General features: G+C 43.3%; 1 protein-coding gene across 2 annotated transcripts in view; it reads left to right on the top strand.

The window, feature by feature from the left end:
• Positions 1–17,410, top strand: part of BTLA (B and T lymphocyte associated) — a 45,152-nt gene that overhangs the window by 15,534 nt on the left and 12,208 nt on the right. The window contains exons 3-6 of one of the 2 annotated variants that reach the window (XM_072133237.1): positions 3,426–3,473; positions 9,546–9,677; positions 11,139–11,182; positions 11,269–11,885. In XM_072133237.1, the coding sequence (XP_071989338.1) occupies positions 3,426–3,473; positions 9,546–9,677; positions 11,139–11,182; positions 11,269–11,541 (497 nt within the window). In that variant the 3' untranslated portion in view covers positions 11,542–11,885. Of the gene's footprint in view, positions 1–3,425; positions 3,474–9,545; positions 9,678–11,138; positions 11,183–11,268; positions 11,886–17,410 lie in introns of those variants that run through there. The other variant, XM_072133238.1, reaches the window with a different exon arrangement.

A 17,410-nucleotide genomic window follows, 5' to 3' on the forward strand; every position in this document is an offset into this window, starting at 1 on the left:
TACAGAGAATAGAATGCTCACAATAGTAGACACACAATATTATACAGAGAATAGAATGCTCACAATAGTATACACACAATATTATACAGAGAATAGAATGTTCACAATAGTAGACACACAATATTATACAGAGAATAGAATGCTCACAATAGTAGACACACAATATTATACAGAGAATAGAATGCTCACAATAGTAGACACACAATATTATACAGAGAATAGAATGCTCACAATAGTAGACACACAATATTATACAGAGAATAGAATGCTCACAATAGTAGACACACAATATTATACAGAGAATAGAATGCTCACAATAGTAGACACACAATATTATACAGAGAATAGAATGCTCACAATAGTAGACACACAATATTATACAGAGAATAGAATGCTCACAATAGTAGACACACAATATTATACAGAGAATAGAATGCTCACAATAGTAGACACACAATATTATACAGAGAATAGAATGCTCACAATAGTAGACACACAATATTATACAGAGAATAGAATGCTCACAATAGTATACACACAATATTATACAGAGAATAGAATGCTCACAATAGTAGACACACAATATTATACAGAGAATAGAATGCTCACAATAGTAGACACACAATAAAATGCTCTCAATAGAATGTTTTTATATTTTCTAAAGATATATAATTTTATTCCATTGAATGTGCAGCTTATTGTTACAGAACTTAGGATACTCATTATACAACAATGGAAATCCACAGTATAAAAACAAATACCATTACCTTTTAAAACAGCACACACTTACTAATTAAATCAATAAGATTTTAAAAATCTCATATTCAATGCTGATTTTAAAATGTTAAAGCATATAAATGTTGCAAACAGATTATGGGAGCAGATTTCCATTACAGGCAGTCCCTGGGTTACGTACAAGATAGGGTCCATATGTTTGTTCTTAAGTTGAATTTGTATGTAAGTCGAAACTGTATATTTTATAATTGTAGATCCAGACAAATTTTTTTTTTTTGGCCCAATGGCAATTGGAGTTTCAAAATTTTTTGCTGTAATGGAACCAAGAATTATCAATAAAGCTGCATTACAGACACTTTTTTAAGATGATTATTGCAATCTGGGACTATAGCAAAGCATCCAGAGAGCTTCACCAGAGGTCACAGTGGGATGAGAGGTCCGTCTGTAACTAGGGGTCGTCTGTAAGTCGGGTGTCCTTAAGTAGGGGACCGCCTGTAGTTTTATGAAAAAGGTCATAGTAAATTCATAAACACAAGCTGCATCGGCTAAAAACATCCTTCAAAATGTTACACGTAGGACATGTAGATTAGTCGCAGATCATAATGTACTTTTTGGAGTTAATTATTGGTTCACTAGGTGACGGCGATTGCTGTGACATGTTGTAAGATCTTTTACTTTATGCAAAAATGTATGATAATGATACTTGATATTTAGTTGATACAATTAAACCTTTGAACATATTCCCGAATTTCTAAATTTGTAGTTTTTCATATATTTTTCACAATATAAACTCTTGCGTTCCAGGAATACATAAGTAAAGGGGAACCTTTACTCTAAGATAAAAGATTTTTTTTTCTCTAAGATACAGGGGCAGATTTACTTACCCGGTCCATTCGCGATCCAGTGGCGCGTTCTCTGCACTGGATTCGGGTCCGGCCGGGATTCATTAAGGTAGTTCCTCCGCCGTCCACCAGGTGGCGCTGCTGCGCTGAAAAGCATCGGAACGCGCTGGAGTTCACCGGCTCGGGCTGAGTGAAGGTAAGTGCAAGCTCCGCGACAGATTTTTTGTTTTAAATGCGGCGGTTTTTCCAAATCCGTGGGGTTTTCGTTCAGCCACGCCCCCCCCCGATTTCCGTTGCGTGCATGCCGGCGCCGATGTGCCACAATCCGATCGCGTGCGCCAAAATCCCGGGGCAATTCAGGGGAAATCGGCGCAAATCGGAAATATTCGGGTAACACGTCAGGAAAACGCGAATTGGGCCCTTAGTAAATGACCCCCATAGTATTTTTCAGTCTTACAACTTTATTTTAGATTTTGCTACATTTTTATACCAATTTTAAAGCAAAAACTTGCAATATTAATTTTATTAACAATTTTTCTGTTCAAAAAGGAATTGTGAAGCAAAATGTTGCATCTTAAGATGATAACTTTTGTTAAATTTGGAAAAGTTGTGTAGTGTCGCTTTTCAATAGATTCAATAGACTTCAATACAGCCAAAGCCACATTTTTCAAATTACTTGTTTAAACCTTAGGGGGGACATTAATCATAGTCTGTTAGACTGTTTTGAGCGTCTTTTAGCTCTAAAATCTGGCATCTCGTTAATTTGGCGCATTTATGCGCTATTTTCTGACGCACGGCAAAGTCTGGCACTTAGTGGTTTTGAGCCCCTGCGCCTTATCTGACATAGTGAGAGCCTCCTATACAGATGTTTGCACGGGATCTATCACAAAAGTGCACCTAAAAAGGCACAAAATAGGCGCAAAAATGCCCCTACTCTGAGCAGCTGCACTTCCAAAAAACTTCCCTTTTCACTACTAAAAACATACATTTTAGGTTCCCAAATGAAAACTTCCCTCAATGCAACATGGAAAATACTTCGGAGCAGTTTTAAAATGTAAAATTTCTCCAGTAACGACTTCATCATTGTCTATGGGATCATCTCTGGGAGTGATTATTGTCTATGGGATCATCTCTGGGAGTGATTATTGTCTTATTGTACAGATCTGAGAATATTATCAGTCTCCATTTCCTACATTATAATAACAAAGGCAAAGACTCATTTCAGCGAGAATTTTTTTTTTTTTCTTACATCTCTGTAACTTTTAGTCCCTGCAGTTACATCACAATGATAGGTTTTTTGAGCAGAGATGACGCCCTGAACGTTCTGTCACATTTTCTCAGTCTCCTTTCATTATTGGTCACAAATGAGATCTAACAATTAGAGACAAATTTGGCGCTAATTTAGGCGCAAATGAATCGGACCTGAGACAATTCCAAAACGCATTTAATAAGGCAGAACCAGATCCATCATAGATCAGGAGCCAAAAAGAAGAGCAAACCAGGCGCAAAAACAGGCGAACATGAGACCCCCTATGATTAATGTCCCCCTAAATCCCTTTGTAAAAAATAAAGAATAACTTACCAAATAAAATGTTACAAATTTTGTAACGAAATGAAGGTAGAATTTATAAACGTTGCGGCTCGTGTTCTTCATAGGCTAAAAAAAGCCTCGAATTTTCCACACAGCTAAAGACTTTCACAATTGTTATACCTTAAATCACCTTTAAAATGAAATCTAGAAAGAACAAAAACAAGAAATTAAAAAAACATCAAGCGTGTGAATACGGATGTGAAATATATTTCTTCCTTGTGGTATCACAGATTTATTATGTCTTGTTTCATTTCCAGGAGAAATTTCAGCTGAAAACATCCCCTTGGTAAACACCACAAATTCAGGTAATTGCTTTTAATTTTGAGAAATATCTGTATTTTTTGTGTCTATTTTTAAAATTTCCACCGGGGAATGTTGTTTTTTAAATTCAAAAAGTAAATAAAGTTTTTACCAAAATTTTACATGTGATTCCCCTCTTTATTTTTTTTTTATTTTTTTTTTTTTAACTTTTATTTATAAATTTTTCAATATACACATTGACAGTTCATTAAAAAAATTAGCACATTATCGACCCCACAACGAGAGGCATACATTGCCTAATTATAAATCTTATTATGATACAGACTGTATAATCACATTGACACCGTGTACGCATATATAAATAACACATTCCAAGCTCCTTATCAAAAAAAGCATACAATGCCTAATTATAAATCTTATTATAATACACACTGTATTATCCCATTGATAGCGTATACGCATTGTGAGACACTGAAGGGGTTAACTGTGGATGGGCGGTATGTTTCCCCTAGGTTTTTCTTCTATGCAAGGCCTTAGTGCTGAGGTGGGTTTGTCCAGCACCTTGGACACAGGTGATGGGTGCAGACTAATGAGGCTGCATAAATTGACTCAGCAGAGTTGAGTTGGTTGTCTCTCTGTGGAAGGAGGCTGAGAGGACACAGCCCTGACCTGTGTGTCTGGAGCAGCCACGTGATCTTTGTTTAGTGTGAGTTAGTGGACTATTTGTATAGTTAGCACCCTGATGGGTAGGTTTTTTTTGTTTGTTTATTCAAATACCTGAATGTAAAGGCTGGTTTATTTTTGCTGCAATAAACGCAGGCGAGACCTGTTTGGACTGTACCCTGGTGTCACTGTCTTGAACTGCATCCCAGCACCCCGCTACCACGGTCTCTACCGGGCCAAATCTTCCACATATGGTGCTTCGGATTGCGGGCAGTTCAAAAAGACATACACTTGGAAGGCTTACTACGACCTGAGTGAAACGGAGGCCCGTAAGTACCCCCAGCTAAAGGCGGAGATTCTGGCTCGTCTTGGGGTCACCATTCAAGTTCGCTCCAGCCGGGTCCACCAGTGGGCTTACTCAGAAAAATTACCCCCACGCTCCCAAATGCATGACCTGATCCATCTTGTCCGGAAGTGGCTACAACCAGAGGACTGCACCCCAGCACAGATGGTAAAGAGAGTGGTCCTCGACAAATTCACCCGTTCTCTGCCCTCTCGGCTCCAGCGGTGGGGTGGGACAGGCCGGTCCCACAAAAGCTGAGGAGCTTGTGTCCCTAGTAGAGAGGTATCGGGCTACGGAGGACCTTCTACTTACCTCTCCGACACGAAGCAGTGCCAGTGACAGGGTCACCAAACCAGCTGGTAAGACTGCTACTGTGGAAAAGGGGAGACATGTCAGGTTGGGAGGGGGTTCATTGGGGGGCGTGAATACCCAGAAACCCAGTGAGGCTCGTGACAGAGGTCATGGCCGTATCCAGTGCTGGCGGTGCCATGAAATGGGCCATATTGCTGCCAACTGTCCACTGTCAGTGGAGCCAATGGACTGCAACCAGACCCGGCGAGTGTCGCTGTTTGCCCGGCCAGTTCTGGCGGCTGAGTCAGTAACGGATGCAGAACCCCAAGTATGCATGGTCACAATCGGTGATCACACAGTGGAAGCCTTGCTAGACTCGGGGAGTCTGGTCACCCTGGTGCGGGGAACTTTGGTTGATCCGGGACTATACAGTGGGCGGAGAGTGGGAGTGTTGTGTATACATGGGGACACTCGCGAATATCCCACTGCTGTCATCAACCTACACACCCCTTGTGGTACTGTTACCCATGAATTGGGGGTGGTGGGGACCCTTTTTCATGAGGCTATTATCGGCAGAGACTTACCGGTGTTTTGGGACCTCTGGAGACGAAGACCCACCTCAGGTGCTGTTGCAGATAATGGACATCAGGTATGTCCGGCCTTGGCCCCTGAACCCTTTGAGGCCGATGTACCCACACCAGCAGTAGGGGTGACCCCATGTGATGAATTCTCTCCCCTAGAGGTCCTAGCTGGTGAGGTCGAGGGCCACGAGGCGGTGGCCGACATGCTGGACCTTGAGATTTCCCGTGAAAATTTTGGGGCTGCACAGCTACAGGACCCTACCTTGGTTAAGGCACGGGAGAATGTTAAGGTGATAAATGGGGTACTCCAAATACCAGGGGCTGATAAAATATACCCCCGAATGGTGATTATTGGGGAACTGTTGTACAGGGTCGACCAGATACGGGGTGAGGAGGTTGAGCAACTGGTAGTACCCCAATCTCACCGTAGGCTGGTGCTAGAGTTGGCACACAAACATGTGCTGGGAGGGCACTTAGGGGCTGAGAAGACCCGAGAGAGGATCCTGCAGCGATTTTTCTGGCCCGGGGTGTGGGAGGAGGTAAACCGGTATTGTAGCTCCTGCCCTGAGTGCCAACTTACTGCCCCGGTCTCCCACTTCAGGAGTCCTTTGGTCCCCCTACCAATCATAGAAGTGCCCTTTGAACGGATTGCAATGGATCTGGTTGGCCCCATAGTCAAATCCTCCAGGGGGCACCAATACATCCTAGTTATCCTGGACTACGCTACGCGGTATCCCGAGGCGATTCCATTAAGGAACACCTCCTCCAAAAATATTGCTAGGGAGCTGTTTCAGGTGTTCTCCCGCACAGGCCTCCCCAAGGAAATCTTGACTGACCAGGGTACCCCATTCATGTCTAGGGTAATGAAGGAGATGTGCAAGTTACTACAGGTAAAACAGCTCCGCACCTCTGTGTATCATCCTCAGACAGATGGCTTGGTCGAGAGGTTTAATAAGACCTTGAAGGGGATGCTTAAGAGGGTGGTCAGCAAAGATGGGAAGGACTGGGATTGTTTGTTACCCTATTTGATGTTTGCCATACGGGAAGTTCCCCAGTCCTCCACGGGTTTCTCACCATTTGAGCTGTTATATGGCCGTTCCCCACGTGGGCTTTTGGATGTAGCCAAGGAGACCTGGGAACAGGAGAGGACTCCCCACCGTAGTGTGATAGAACACGTCTCCCTTATGCAGGACCGCATAGCGGCGGTAATGCCCCTTGTAAAGGAGCACATGACAAGGGCACAAGAGGCCCAGTCTAGGGTCTACAATAGGTCAGCCAGACTCAGGACCTTTAACCCAGGCGACTGAGTGCTAGTTCTGGTGCCCACCGTGGAGAGCAAGTTCCTGGCCAAATGGCAAGGACCATATGAGGTCATGGAGAGAGTGGGGAAGGTAACCTACAGGGTATCTCAGCCGGGGAGGAGGAAACCCGAACAGATATACCACGTGAACCTCCTAAAGCCATGGAGGGAAAGAGAGTCCCTGGTGGCCATGGGAGTAGAGAAGGCGTCTGTCTCCAAGAAGGGAACACCGGAGGTAGGTGTACCCGATGCCAAGGTGCCTGAAGTACGGATCTCGGAGTCCCTCTCCAGGGCCCAGATTCAGGAAGCGAAGGAGTTTGTGCTCCGAAATGTAGATGTGTTCTCTAAGTTACCGGGACGTACTTCAGTCATCAAGCATGACATCATAACCGAACCCCACATCCGGGTACACCAAAAACCCTACCGGGTCCCTGAAGCGCGCCGGCTTGCCATATCCGAAGAAGTCAGGCAGATGTTAGACCTGGGGGTTATCGAGGAATCTAAAAGTGACTGGTCGAGTCCTATTGTGTTGATTCCCAAACCTGATGGTTCCCTACGGTTCTGCAATGATTTTAGGAAGTTGAACGAGGTGTCCAAATTTGACTCCTATCCCATGCCCAGGGTTGACGAGTTGATAGAACGACTTGGACAGGCTAGGTTCTTCTCCACCCTTGACCTGACGAAAGGGTATTGGCAGGTACCCCTGACTGACAGGGCTAAAGAGAAGACCGCTTTTGTTACCCCTGATGGGCTTTTTCAGTACGTGGTACTCCCCTTTGGGCTACATGGGGCTCCCGCCACATTCCAGAGGTTAATGGATCTCGTGCTAAAACCTCACCGGAGTTATGCCTCGGCCTACTTGGATGACATCATAGTCTATAGTAACGACTGGGAGAGTCATCTAGCCAAAGTACAAGCAGTGGTAGACTCCCTGAGGGCAGCAGGGCTGACAGCGAACCCCCAAAAGTGTGCACTGGGTCTGGAAGAGGCCCGTTACCTGGGGTACCGTATTGGGCGAGGGGTCATCAAACCCCAAGTAAATAAAGTAGAGGCGATCCAGCAGTGGCCACGACCTTTGAGCAAGAAGCAAGTGAGGGCTTTTCTGGGCATAGTGGGCTATTATCGCCGATTTATCCCCGATTTTGCGACAATAGCGGCACCCCTGACTGACCTGACTAAGGGTAGCAGGGCGGTGATGGTAAAGTGGAGTGAAGAGGCTGAGGGGGCGTTTCAGCGACTTAAGACGGTTTTGTGCGAGGGACCGGTACTGATCACCCCTGACTTCACCAAGACCTTTATTGTACAGACTGACGCTTCTGACGTGGGCTTGGGGGCTGTCCTGTCCCAAGTAGTGGGGGGTGAGGAACATCCTGTAACATTCCTGAGCCGCAAGCTCACACCTCCTGAAAAGAACTATAGTATAGTTGAGAGGGAGTGCTTAGCGATCAAATGGGCTCTGGAATCCCTGAGGTATTATCTGGTAGGGCGGCAGTTTACACTAGTGACTGATCACTCTCCCCTAACCTGGATGAGTCAGGCCAAGGAGAGGAACGCCAGGGTCACAAGGTGGTTCCTAATGCTCCAGAATTTTAAATTCACGGTGGAACATCGAGCAGGAAAGCTGCATGGGAATGCCGATGCCCTATCCCGTACCCACTGTCTGATGGCCAAAAGTGTTCGTCCCCACAGGGTCAAACAGAGGGGGACAGTGTGTTGTGAGACACTGAAGGGGTTAACTGTGGATGGGCGGTATGTTTCCCCTAGGTTTTTCTTCTATGCAAGGCCTTAGTGCTGAGGTGGGTTTGTCCAGCACCTTGGACACAGGTGATGGGTGCAGACTAATGAGGCTGCATAAATTGACTCAGCAGAGTTGAGTTGGTTGTCTCTCTGTGGAAGGAGGCTGAGAGGACACAGCCCTGACCTGTGTGTCTGGAGCAGCCACGTGATCTTTGTTTAGTGTGAGTTAGTGGACTATTTGTATAGTTAGCACCCTGACGGGTAGGTTTTTTTTGTTTGTTTATTCAAATACCTGAATGTAAAGGCTGGTTTATTTTTGCTGCAATAAACGCAGGCGAGACCTGTTTGGACTGTATCCTGGTGTCACTGTCTTGAACTGCATCCCAGCACCCCGCTACCACGGTCTCTACCGGGCCAAATCTTCCACAGCATATATAAATAACACGTTACAAGCTCCCTAACAAAGAGGCATACAATGCCTGCTTATAAACCTTGTTACGGTGTATACTACCCAATCCCATTACCAACATATACACATATACACTTATAATTTAGTCATCCAAACTAACTTACAGGTACATATTCTGCTTTTAACTTATTGCGTATCTTCTCTTTACTTACTTGGTCGGGGGGTTATTAGAGGGTATAAGTGAGATAATAAATTGGCAAACATTTTTATAGGGATTCCTCAGGACAAAAATTTTGTAACACCGTATTTGGGACTCCTGTGATGTAGATGTAAGGCCTTGGCTGATGGTTTGGAAGTGTCATGGCTACACATAAAGACAGTAGCCTTATATCTTATGAGCTCCATGTTCCTCACAGGTCACTTTATTGTGGAGATAGAAGAAAAAAGTCCAGCACAAAAAGTTGGCCTCAGGGACCACGACCGCATTGTCGCAGTGAATGGGGACTCAGAGAGAGACTTGTCAAAGATTGGGTTAAGGTCCTGTTGGGTCCAAATGGGCTCGGCAAGAGTCAGAGCCAGTTAGGTTTAAGATATCTATTGTGATATTGTTCACAGAGTTGGTGATAGTAACAAAAAAAATTGAATTGATCCAAGATAAGAGAACTTTAAGCTGAACCCAAACCCGTATCTGCACCAAAATTGTGAGAGCCCAGTAATATTGTTTTTATAAATATTAATTCAATTAATTTCATTTTGTTTTTAAAAATTCTGTTTATTTTTTATTTTTTCCAGGAAACTCAACAAATGTGAACAATAAATTACAGAATTTTAAATTGCTATTGTACATCATGTCATCCCTGGGAGGGGCTTGTGTTTTCATTATCATCATCTCCTTGTTAGTCTACTGCCAAAGGCAATTAGGAGGTAAGATTTGTTTGGCATTTGGATTTTTACTGTCAGTGTATCTTATACCCTAAGGCAGTGGTGGTGAACCTATGGCACGGGTGCCAGAGGCGGCACTCAGAGCCCTTTTTGTGGGCACTCGGGCCATCGCCCCAGCGCACCAGACAGGACTCAAAGAATCTTTCTGCAGTTCCAAGCAACATAAAAGATGTTGCTTTCAGTCATATATTAAAGTGATACTTTGCTACTTGGGACTGTAGGAAGAGGGAGAATGTGTAGACAGCGCCAAATTATCTTTGGAGGACCTCCTGCTGGCCCCACGATTCTCTGTGTACAGAGGGACACTGGAAAGAAGCTAAAATGATGCAGATTTCCCATCTTGTCCTCAGGAGGCCAATATGAACTAACGTTGTTGAGGAACAGGGAGCAATAAGTTACTGCTCTAATTTTTGGTTGGCACCACACAATAAATAAGGGGGTTTTGGGTTGCAGTTTGGGCACTCGGCCGCTAAAAGGTTCGCCATCACTGCCCTAAGGGTTGGTGGGTCATTGTCAGGATTGTACTGGCACAACAGATTATCAGAAGATTTTCAAGTAGACTTGGTCTGTAAAGCAATAAAGTCCATCAATAACAACCTATTTTGATGGCTGCCATGGTCTCTTTCCTATGGGTGGAAAAATTCTGAATCATTTTCTCTTGTGGGACCAAGGAATCCTAGTCCAACCCTAGTCCAACCCTAGTCATAGTTGTCACAGGTGTCCCTGCGATCCACGTCTCGGATCACAGGCACACCCATGCCCCTCTTTGTGGCGGCATCCCGGTCTCGCCTCATTCACCTCTCGGTGTTCCTGCTCCCATCCTGACTGGCCAGCACACGCGTTCCTGGGTCCCTAGGGCATGTACACCGGCACAGGGCCAGCGCTGGCCACTTCCGAGTTTCCTTAAAAGCCGGCTTCTCCCAGTAACCCCTCCCGGATCTTTTAGTGTTTGCCAATGAGAAAGCTTCCCTTGTGTATCTTCCATATTCTGATCTCTCTTTGTGACCCCGGACATGACCCTAACTTCGTACCTTTGCTGTCAGCCCTGACGTCCTGCTCTGTTCCCGATTTTGCATCCTTGCCGCTTGAATTGACCGTCTGCCTGTCCCTGACCACGAAACTGCCCGCTGATTCTAATTCTGATTCTTCGACCTTGGCTACCATCACAGGCAAGTCGCACCTGTGGAACGACCTGGTGGCACCACGCCACAGCAAGACCATGGTGCCACTGTTATACTCCAAGTTCTAGACATTTCCCACCAGAGTACCAGTGAGTTCTTCAGTGAGATCAGACTTTAACCAAATATTAGGCCCCAGATGTCTAACAGAAGAAAACCCATATTGGTAATATTTATGACTGTATTAAAATAACCATGAAGCTTACAGTCAAAAAACTTTTTAAAAAATTACAAAAAAATGCCCTTTTCTCAATTTGTTTTATAGGAAAACATAAGTCATTACCTCAAGAGCCTGCACCTACTGAAGAGGTGAGTAATGCTACTGCTCAGGATTTAGTCATGTTTTCATGTGAACCAAAATTTTACCTGAAAAAAAATTATATTTTTTTTAACAGCTTCAATTTGTAGCTGTTACGGGAAGTCAGGGTGGCAGGCCAACAACAAAGGACACAGTGTCAACTATGGAAATTGTTGAGGTTACATATGACAACGCCCATCAGGGTTACAAGTCCACCACACAGAGTGCTTCTGATCCAGATGAAGAGGACTCCATAGTCTATGCTGATCTAAACCACAACGCCAACAAGACAAGTTACCAAGTGGACGATGTCTGTGAGGTTGAATATGCCACGGTGCAACTGAACGAGTCCAAAAAACGTGATCTATAAAAGAGAGATGATCCTACCTGTTTTATGTACTACAGACGCTGTAACATCTATTCTATCTTCTGACCAGACCTGAAAACTTAAGCTATAGATAGTCCACCATTAATGACCATCCATAGTACTGTTCTACCAGAACCTATAGACTTGAGAACAATGCTGTAGGATGGTAACTTCAAAACAGAATTTCTTCATGTACATCAGGGCTTCCTTTGGCCTACACCACCATAGGACCAACTGAACTTCTGCAGTTATCCATGGCTACGACACATTCCTGGTTAAAAAAAAACCAAAAAAACAAAAAAATACAGACACCACCGAATGAGTGTTGATTGACAAATACGGATTATTGTCTCTCAAACCTTCTAGAACCTTTTGAGGCTGAAATGTCAGGACAAAAGCTTCTCGAGTCATGTTCTAGTCTGGCTTGGAACTTTCTACTTGGGGCTGTTTGGAGCCTCTAACGACTCTGAATATCTAAAATATTACCAATTTTGAAGACCACATCTCTATTGCTTTTAACAAAGGTCTCCAAAATGATTAAGAGGTCAAGTCACAATTTTCTGGTTGTTGCACAATATTTGCTATTGGCGATGGTTGCTGATGGTTGTAGCCTGGTTTACATCTACTCCTTAAAACCCGGGAGTATGTATGTATTTTCATGGTGAGGAGGTATACATCGCTGTCAGAAATCTCTAGTGGCTATTTGTCTACCTTCAAAATGAAATGATCAAATCATTACTTAGATGGGCCCCTCTTCTCAAAGTGGGTGGGTTTGTTTTAGTTGACAAATATCATCTTAAAATTGTTCATCCTACCTTAGAGTGGAATTTTCCAGATATATACTTTTGCAAAAAATGAGTTTCAGAAGCCAATGAAGGCTTTCACCTTCTGTAGAAAGATGTCCGCACATGATCAAGGAGTCTAGTGGTTTGGCCCAAAACCTGCTTCCAATGGATGGGTCTCGAAGAGTCATGATGCTCTAATGTGGTGCCTTCAAGGATTTTAGCTTTGACTCTTGGGGGTTCTGTGATTTCCTCTGGTCTTCTGTATATTTAAGGTGCATCATGGGTCTGCATAAGTCCAGAACTGCACATGGTCCCAGATTCCTTTCGTGATTTATACTGTTGATCTTATTGTTGAACAGGTCTTGCATTTGCATTGTTTTTGTGAATCTTTTTACGACCATGCAGAGGTGGATATGGCATTTTGAGGGACTCAAACTTATGTCTTTGGGCCCCCTCTAAGTGCTAAACTCCACCACTTGGTGTGACATGGTACAGCCCGGTGCCACTCTTCTCCTCTCTCTCTAAGCTGGAGGGCAAGAAACTAGACCGAGAGGAAGAGGATATTACCACTGTTCCGCCACATGAATGGGTGGACACGGAGGATACAGGTCTTCATCCTGCTGCTTCTTGGTTCCCTGAAGCGGCTGCTATTTTAGTTACCGATCCGGTGAACTTGAACACCCCCCACTGTGTAGGGCCCCCCTGGTCTCTGGGGCAATATGCAGTAGCATGGGATGCGTTATGCTGCTTATTATCACTCATATGATGTATACATTATATAAAGTATATATATTTTATTGTCTGACTGTTATATCCTGAGAGTATAGCCTACAACATGTGATATCTGTATATACATAAAGATAGAATTATTCCTATATCTGCAGCAAAGACTTTGAGACACTGAATGATTGTAATTTAAAATGTATTCAAGAAATCTATTGTAAATTATAGACCTATCCATTAAAAGATATTGAGGATAATATGGTGAATTTTTCGTAAGCTTCTAATCGTAAAGGATTGTCCTCCATATTTATGGTGCAACGTGAGGTTGGGACTTCTTGGGGACTAATGAAGATGTTTCATTGGAAATATCCAACCCATGTTGATGCCAATAGTTTTAGGATTTCCCCAATTGTACAATCCACCCTCCTAATAACAAGTGTTGCCAAGTGTTGACGCATCTACGAGGGTAACTGGGCCCAAAAGCCAAAGGAGGATGAGGAAGATACCTGTACAGGCAGTCCCCGGGTTACGTATAAGATTGGTTCCATAGGTTTGTTCTTATGTTGAATTTGTATGTAAGTCACAACTGTATTTTTTTTTTTTTTGCCCCAGTGACAATTGGGGTTTAAAATTTTTTTTGCCGTAATGGGACCAAGGATTATCAATAAAGCTTCATTACAGACACCTTACAGCTGATCATTGCAGTCTGGGACTATAGTAACATCCAGAGAGGTCACCAGAGGTCACAGTGGACAGAGGGGTCCGTCTTTAACTAGGGGTCATCTGTAAGTCGGGTGTCCTTTAAGTAGGGGACCTCCTGTATTATAAATGAGCCCATTACAGAGTTTACATTGAGGCCCAGGGGTTTCAAGTTACTTCCTGCCATCTACTGAACCCAAAAGACAGAACTAGAGAATAAAAGACATTAACACCTAGGTCAGGGCCGGCGCCGGCATACCTGGGTAAGTGCTTGGGCCCAGAGCTGCTGGGGGGGGGGGCACATAAGGCTGTACATAAAGAATCCATGCGGTTGAGGGGGCTGTATCTAGGGAACCCATAGGGATTGAGTGGAGCTTATATAAAATAACCATGAGGGGGGTGGTTTGCATAATAGACTAGGGTAAATCTTAGGGAATAGGATGCAGTGGGGCCCACTGATGCTCTGTCGCCCAGGGGCCTACTGAATCCTGGAGCCGAACCCTGACCTAGGTGTCTACTTATGTCACTGTCACAGTATAGTCCAAGGATTGTGCCGAACCAAATTTGGGCCAGCAACAACATAAGTAGTAGATTTCAGCTTCATCATATAGCTAATGCCTTGTTGCAATGGTTGGGGTTAAAAACCCCTCAGATGCCGTGGTCATCTAAATGGATGGATAGAGGGATGAGACCCGTAGTCTGGTCAAAAAATTCTTGAATCCTGATCTCATACAGGGAGAAATGTATATTATGTGGGAATGATCAAAATCATCACAATCATTAAAAGGTCACAAAATTCATCTCTGTAATATAAATGTCACAAATTTCACTCTTTTTCTCCGTTTTCTCTGAGATGTGTCATAACTTTGATGAGAAGTTCTCAGGGTTTGGGGAGATTTCTATAATAACATTGTAATGTTGTTCCACTGAGATGATGAATAATGTAAAACCCAAAACTTACCCTGCACCAGCTCCCGTTTCCAGCACTGCTTTGGTACATCCAGTTTTTGGGTCTGTTTCTGGCCAGAAGTTCTTGAAGGGGGGGGGGGGGTGTCACTGGAACCTCTTCAATTAATGACCAGGGGCAACCTAACAAAAGCCCAAAACCCATTGAGTGAAGGCTGTCAGGACTCGGGGTCAGTGACCCCCTGGACCACCGCGGAGGTGGTACTAGCCGACACCTGGGCCTGGAATGTAAGTGGCACCTGGTCTTCACCAGAGCCCCCCACAAAGAGGGTTGGTCTTGCTGCGATGGGGTGCCACCAGGTCATTCCACAGGTGTGACCAGGCCCGCGGTGGCAGCCAAGGTAGAGGTGCAGAATCAGAGTCCAGGCTCGTGGTCAGGCACAGGCAGGCAGTCAGGGCAGGCTGCTATTTGGCCCCATCAGGGATTTTCCCGGGATTCCTCCAAAAACCCCTTTAACAATGGCTTACGACTTTCACCACATGAAGAAATCTGCCAATCGATCTTGGTCCATTGAAATTCACTCTTGGTGAAAACAGTAGTCCAACAAATTGACTCTTCTAGATTAGGATTTTTTGCTTAAAATCGGAGGTTCCTTAGATGCCTACAAGCAGCTGTGTATTCAGTGGGGAAATGTGATCCTAACATTGGGACCATATGGACAGAAGTTACGTGGCCAAACATGGAGGAAGCGAGAGAGACCAAAAACAGAAGTATAGAAGGACGTTTTTACTTCTCCAGCTCTCTGCCACCTACAAGTCGGCACAACAAGGATGAACCGACGGTGTAAACATCATGATTCATAGTAGACGAGACCTGAAGACTCTTCCATGTGGGCGTCTTGTGGTAGCGACCTTATCTTCTAGACTTTCTCTTGCCGCCCACTGCGCGCATGGAAATTCCTTTGATGTATTAGGGCAAGAAAGTGCAAGTGTTCAGGTCACATCTTCATAGTTTCACTCCTGTAATACATCCAGATCTTTAATGAACTACACATACGGCGGCCATATACCATAGACAGCTGTCAGTCAGTTCATTCTGACTCCGATGAGTATCTGATGAGCATGGGCAGGTGGGAAGGAATATATGAGAAGAAGGAGATATACTGCAGTCTGGCTCCTCTCTCATGGATGTATCTCCTACAGCAAATATAAATATCAAAGTAGAGAGTCAGCTCACCTGAGGGCTTGACAGTGTGATACTGAGAGTCCGAGCACGGATAAACTTTGTTCAAAGTCCAGCAACATATATACATAGGGATTCCAGCTCAAGGACAAAACCAGGTAAAAGTAAAAAAGTCAATTCTTCTTTATTGTAACATCTAAATATTTCACACAAATTGCAGTAACAGAGGGAAACGCACGGCCACAGCTTCACAGTCTACGGTCTACTCGTTTCGGAAAACATCCTTATAAATAAGGATGTTTTCCAAAACGCGTAGACCGTGAAGCTGTGGCCGTGCTGCAATTTGTGTGAAATATTCGGATGTTACAATAAAGCAGAATCAACTAAATTCTTACATACAGTTGTGTGTAAAGAATTGGTTTTGTCCTTGAGCTGGAATCCCTCTGTATATATTTCCTACAGCAGCAACACTTTTTCATTTGTGTAGCTGGCTGGGGGCTTGTTTTTTGCTTGATGAGTTGTAATTTATAATGGTGTCAAATTATTGACATATAAGTGTTTAAAAAGAGCACATACTTACCTTGCTTTGGCTAACATGTTGCTCTGGCATGCTTCCAACCAGAAGTTTTTTGGGGGACCTGTTTCATCCAACGAGCGGCATCCACAAACTGGAGGAGAACAAACAAAGTGAAGTCCTTTGGAAGATGGAAGCCAAATTCTGGGGTCATAGGAGGGCGCTCGTTGGCTGAAGTTCTGTAAACCCAAAGTACCAGAACAATAGAGGAACTGAGTAGTTTTAAGTATACAATTCTTTGTATTTACCACCCTAGCTCCAGAGTTTATTAATCGTTAATGGGGTATAACAAAAACATTTATTTTTAATTTCAAATTTCTGTGTATACACCATAAATAACATGTTCTAATTATGCTCCAGTTCTGATGCATTGATTCCTAATTTTTTTAATTATTTTTTTTTTCCGAATATTTTTTGTGTGAATAGTATACAGTAAAAACAAAACAAAAAATAAAACAAAAAATAAAACAGTTTTTGCACAGCTATATTTTATTGTTCCATTGTTTGAGATTAGGGCTTGTTTTTTTACTGGATGACCTGTATTTCTTTTGGTTGTATTTTGAGATTTTGCCTTTTTGGGAGGACTTGGATGATCAAAATCCTCATTTCTAGCTTTGATTGATTCCCCCACCATTATGTGCAAAATACATACTGTAGATGATGCATTACCAAACATGTTATGTTATTTATTATATAGCCTAGGAATATGGAAATATTTTAACATTTTAGTTTTATTTAATATTTTAAAAAAAATTTAAACATTTTTTAAAGTTAAACTCACGCTATAAGTATCAGCATTTGCCGCTGGCTACTCCTGAGATTGCAGGGGCTCAGCTTTAATTATACTCAACTTTTTTTGTATTGTAAAACATTTTTAAATTTTATGTTAAAAAAAAATTTCCTAAACTTTCCCTCTGCTGATTCTGCAATGCAATCAAATTTTAGGCGAAACAAAGAATAGATACAATCTTGCGAAAAAAAAAAGAAACCTGAAATGTTAAC

The sequence above is a fragment of the Engystomops pustulosus genome, chromosome 2, assembly GCF_040894005.1.
Source record: "Engystomops pustulosus chromosome 2, aEngPut4.maternal, whole genome shotgun sequence".
Classification (NCBI taxonomy): Eukaryota; Metazoa; Chordata; class Amphibia; order Anura; family Leptodactylidae; genus Engystomops; species Engystomops pustulosus.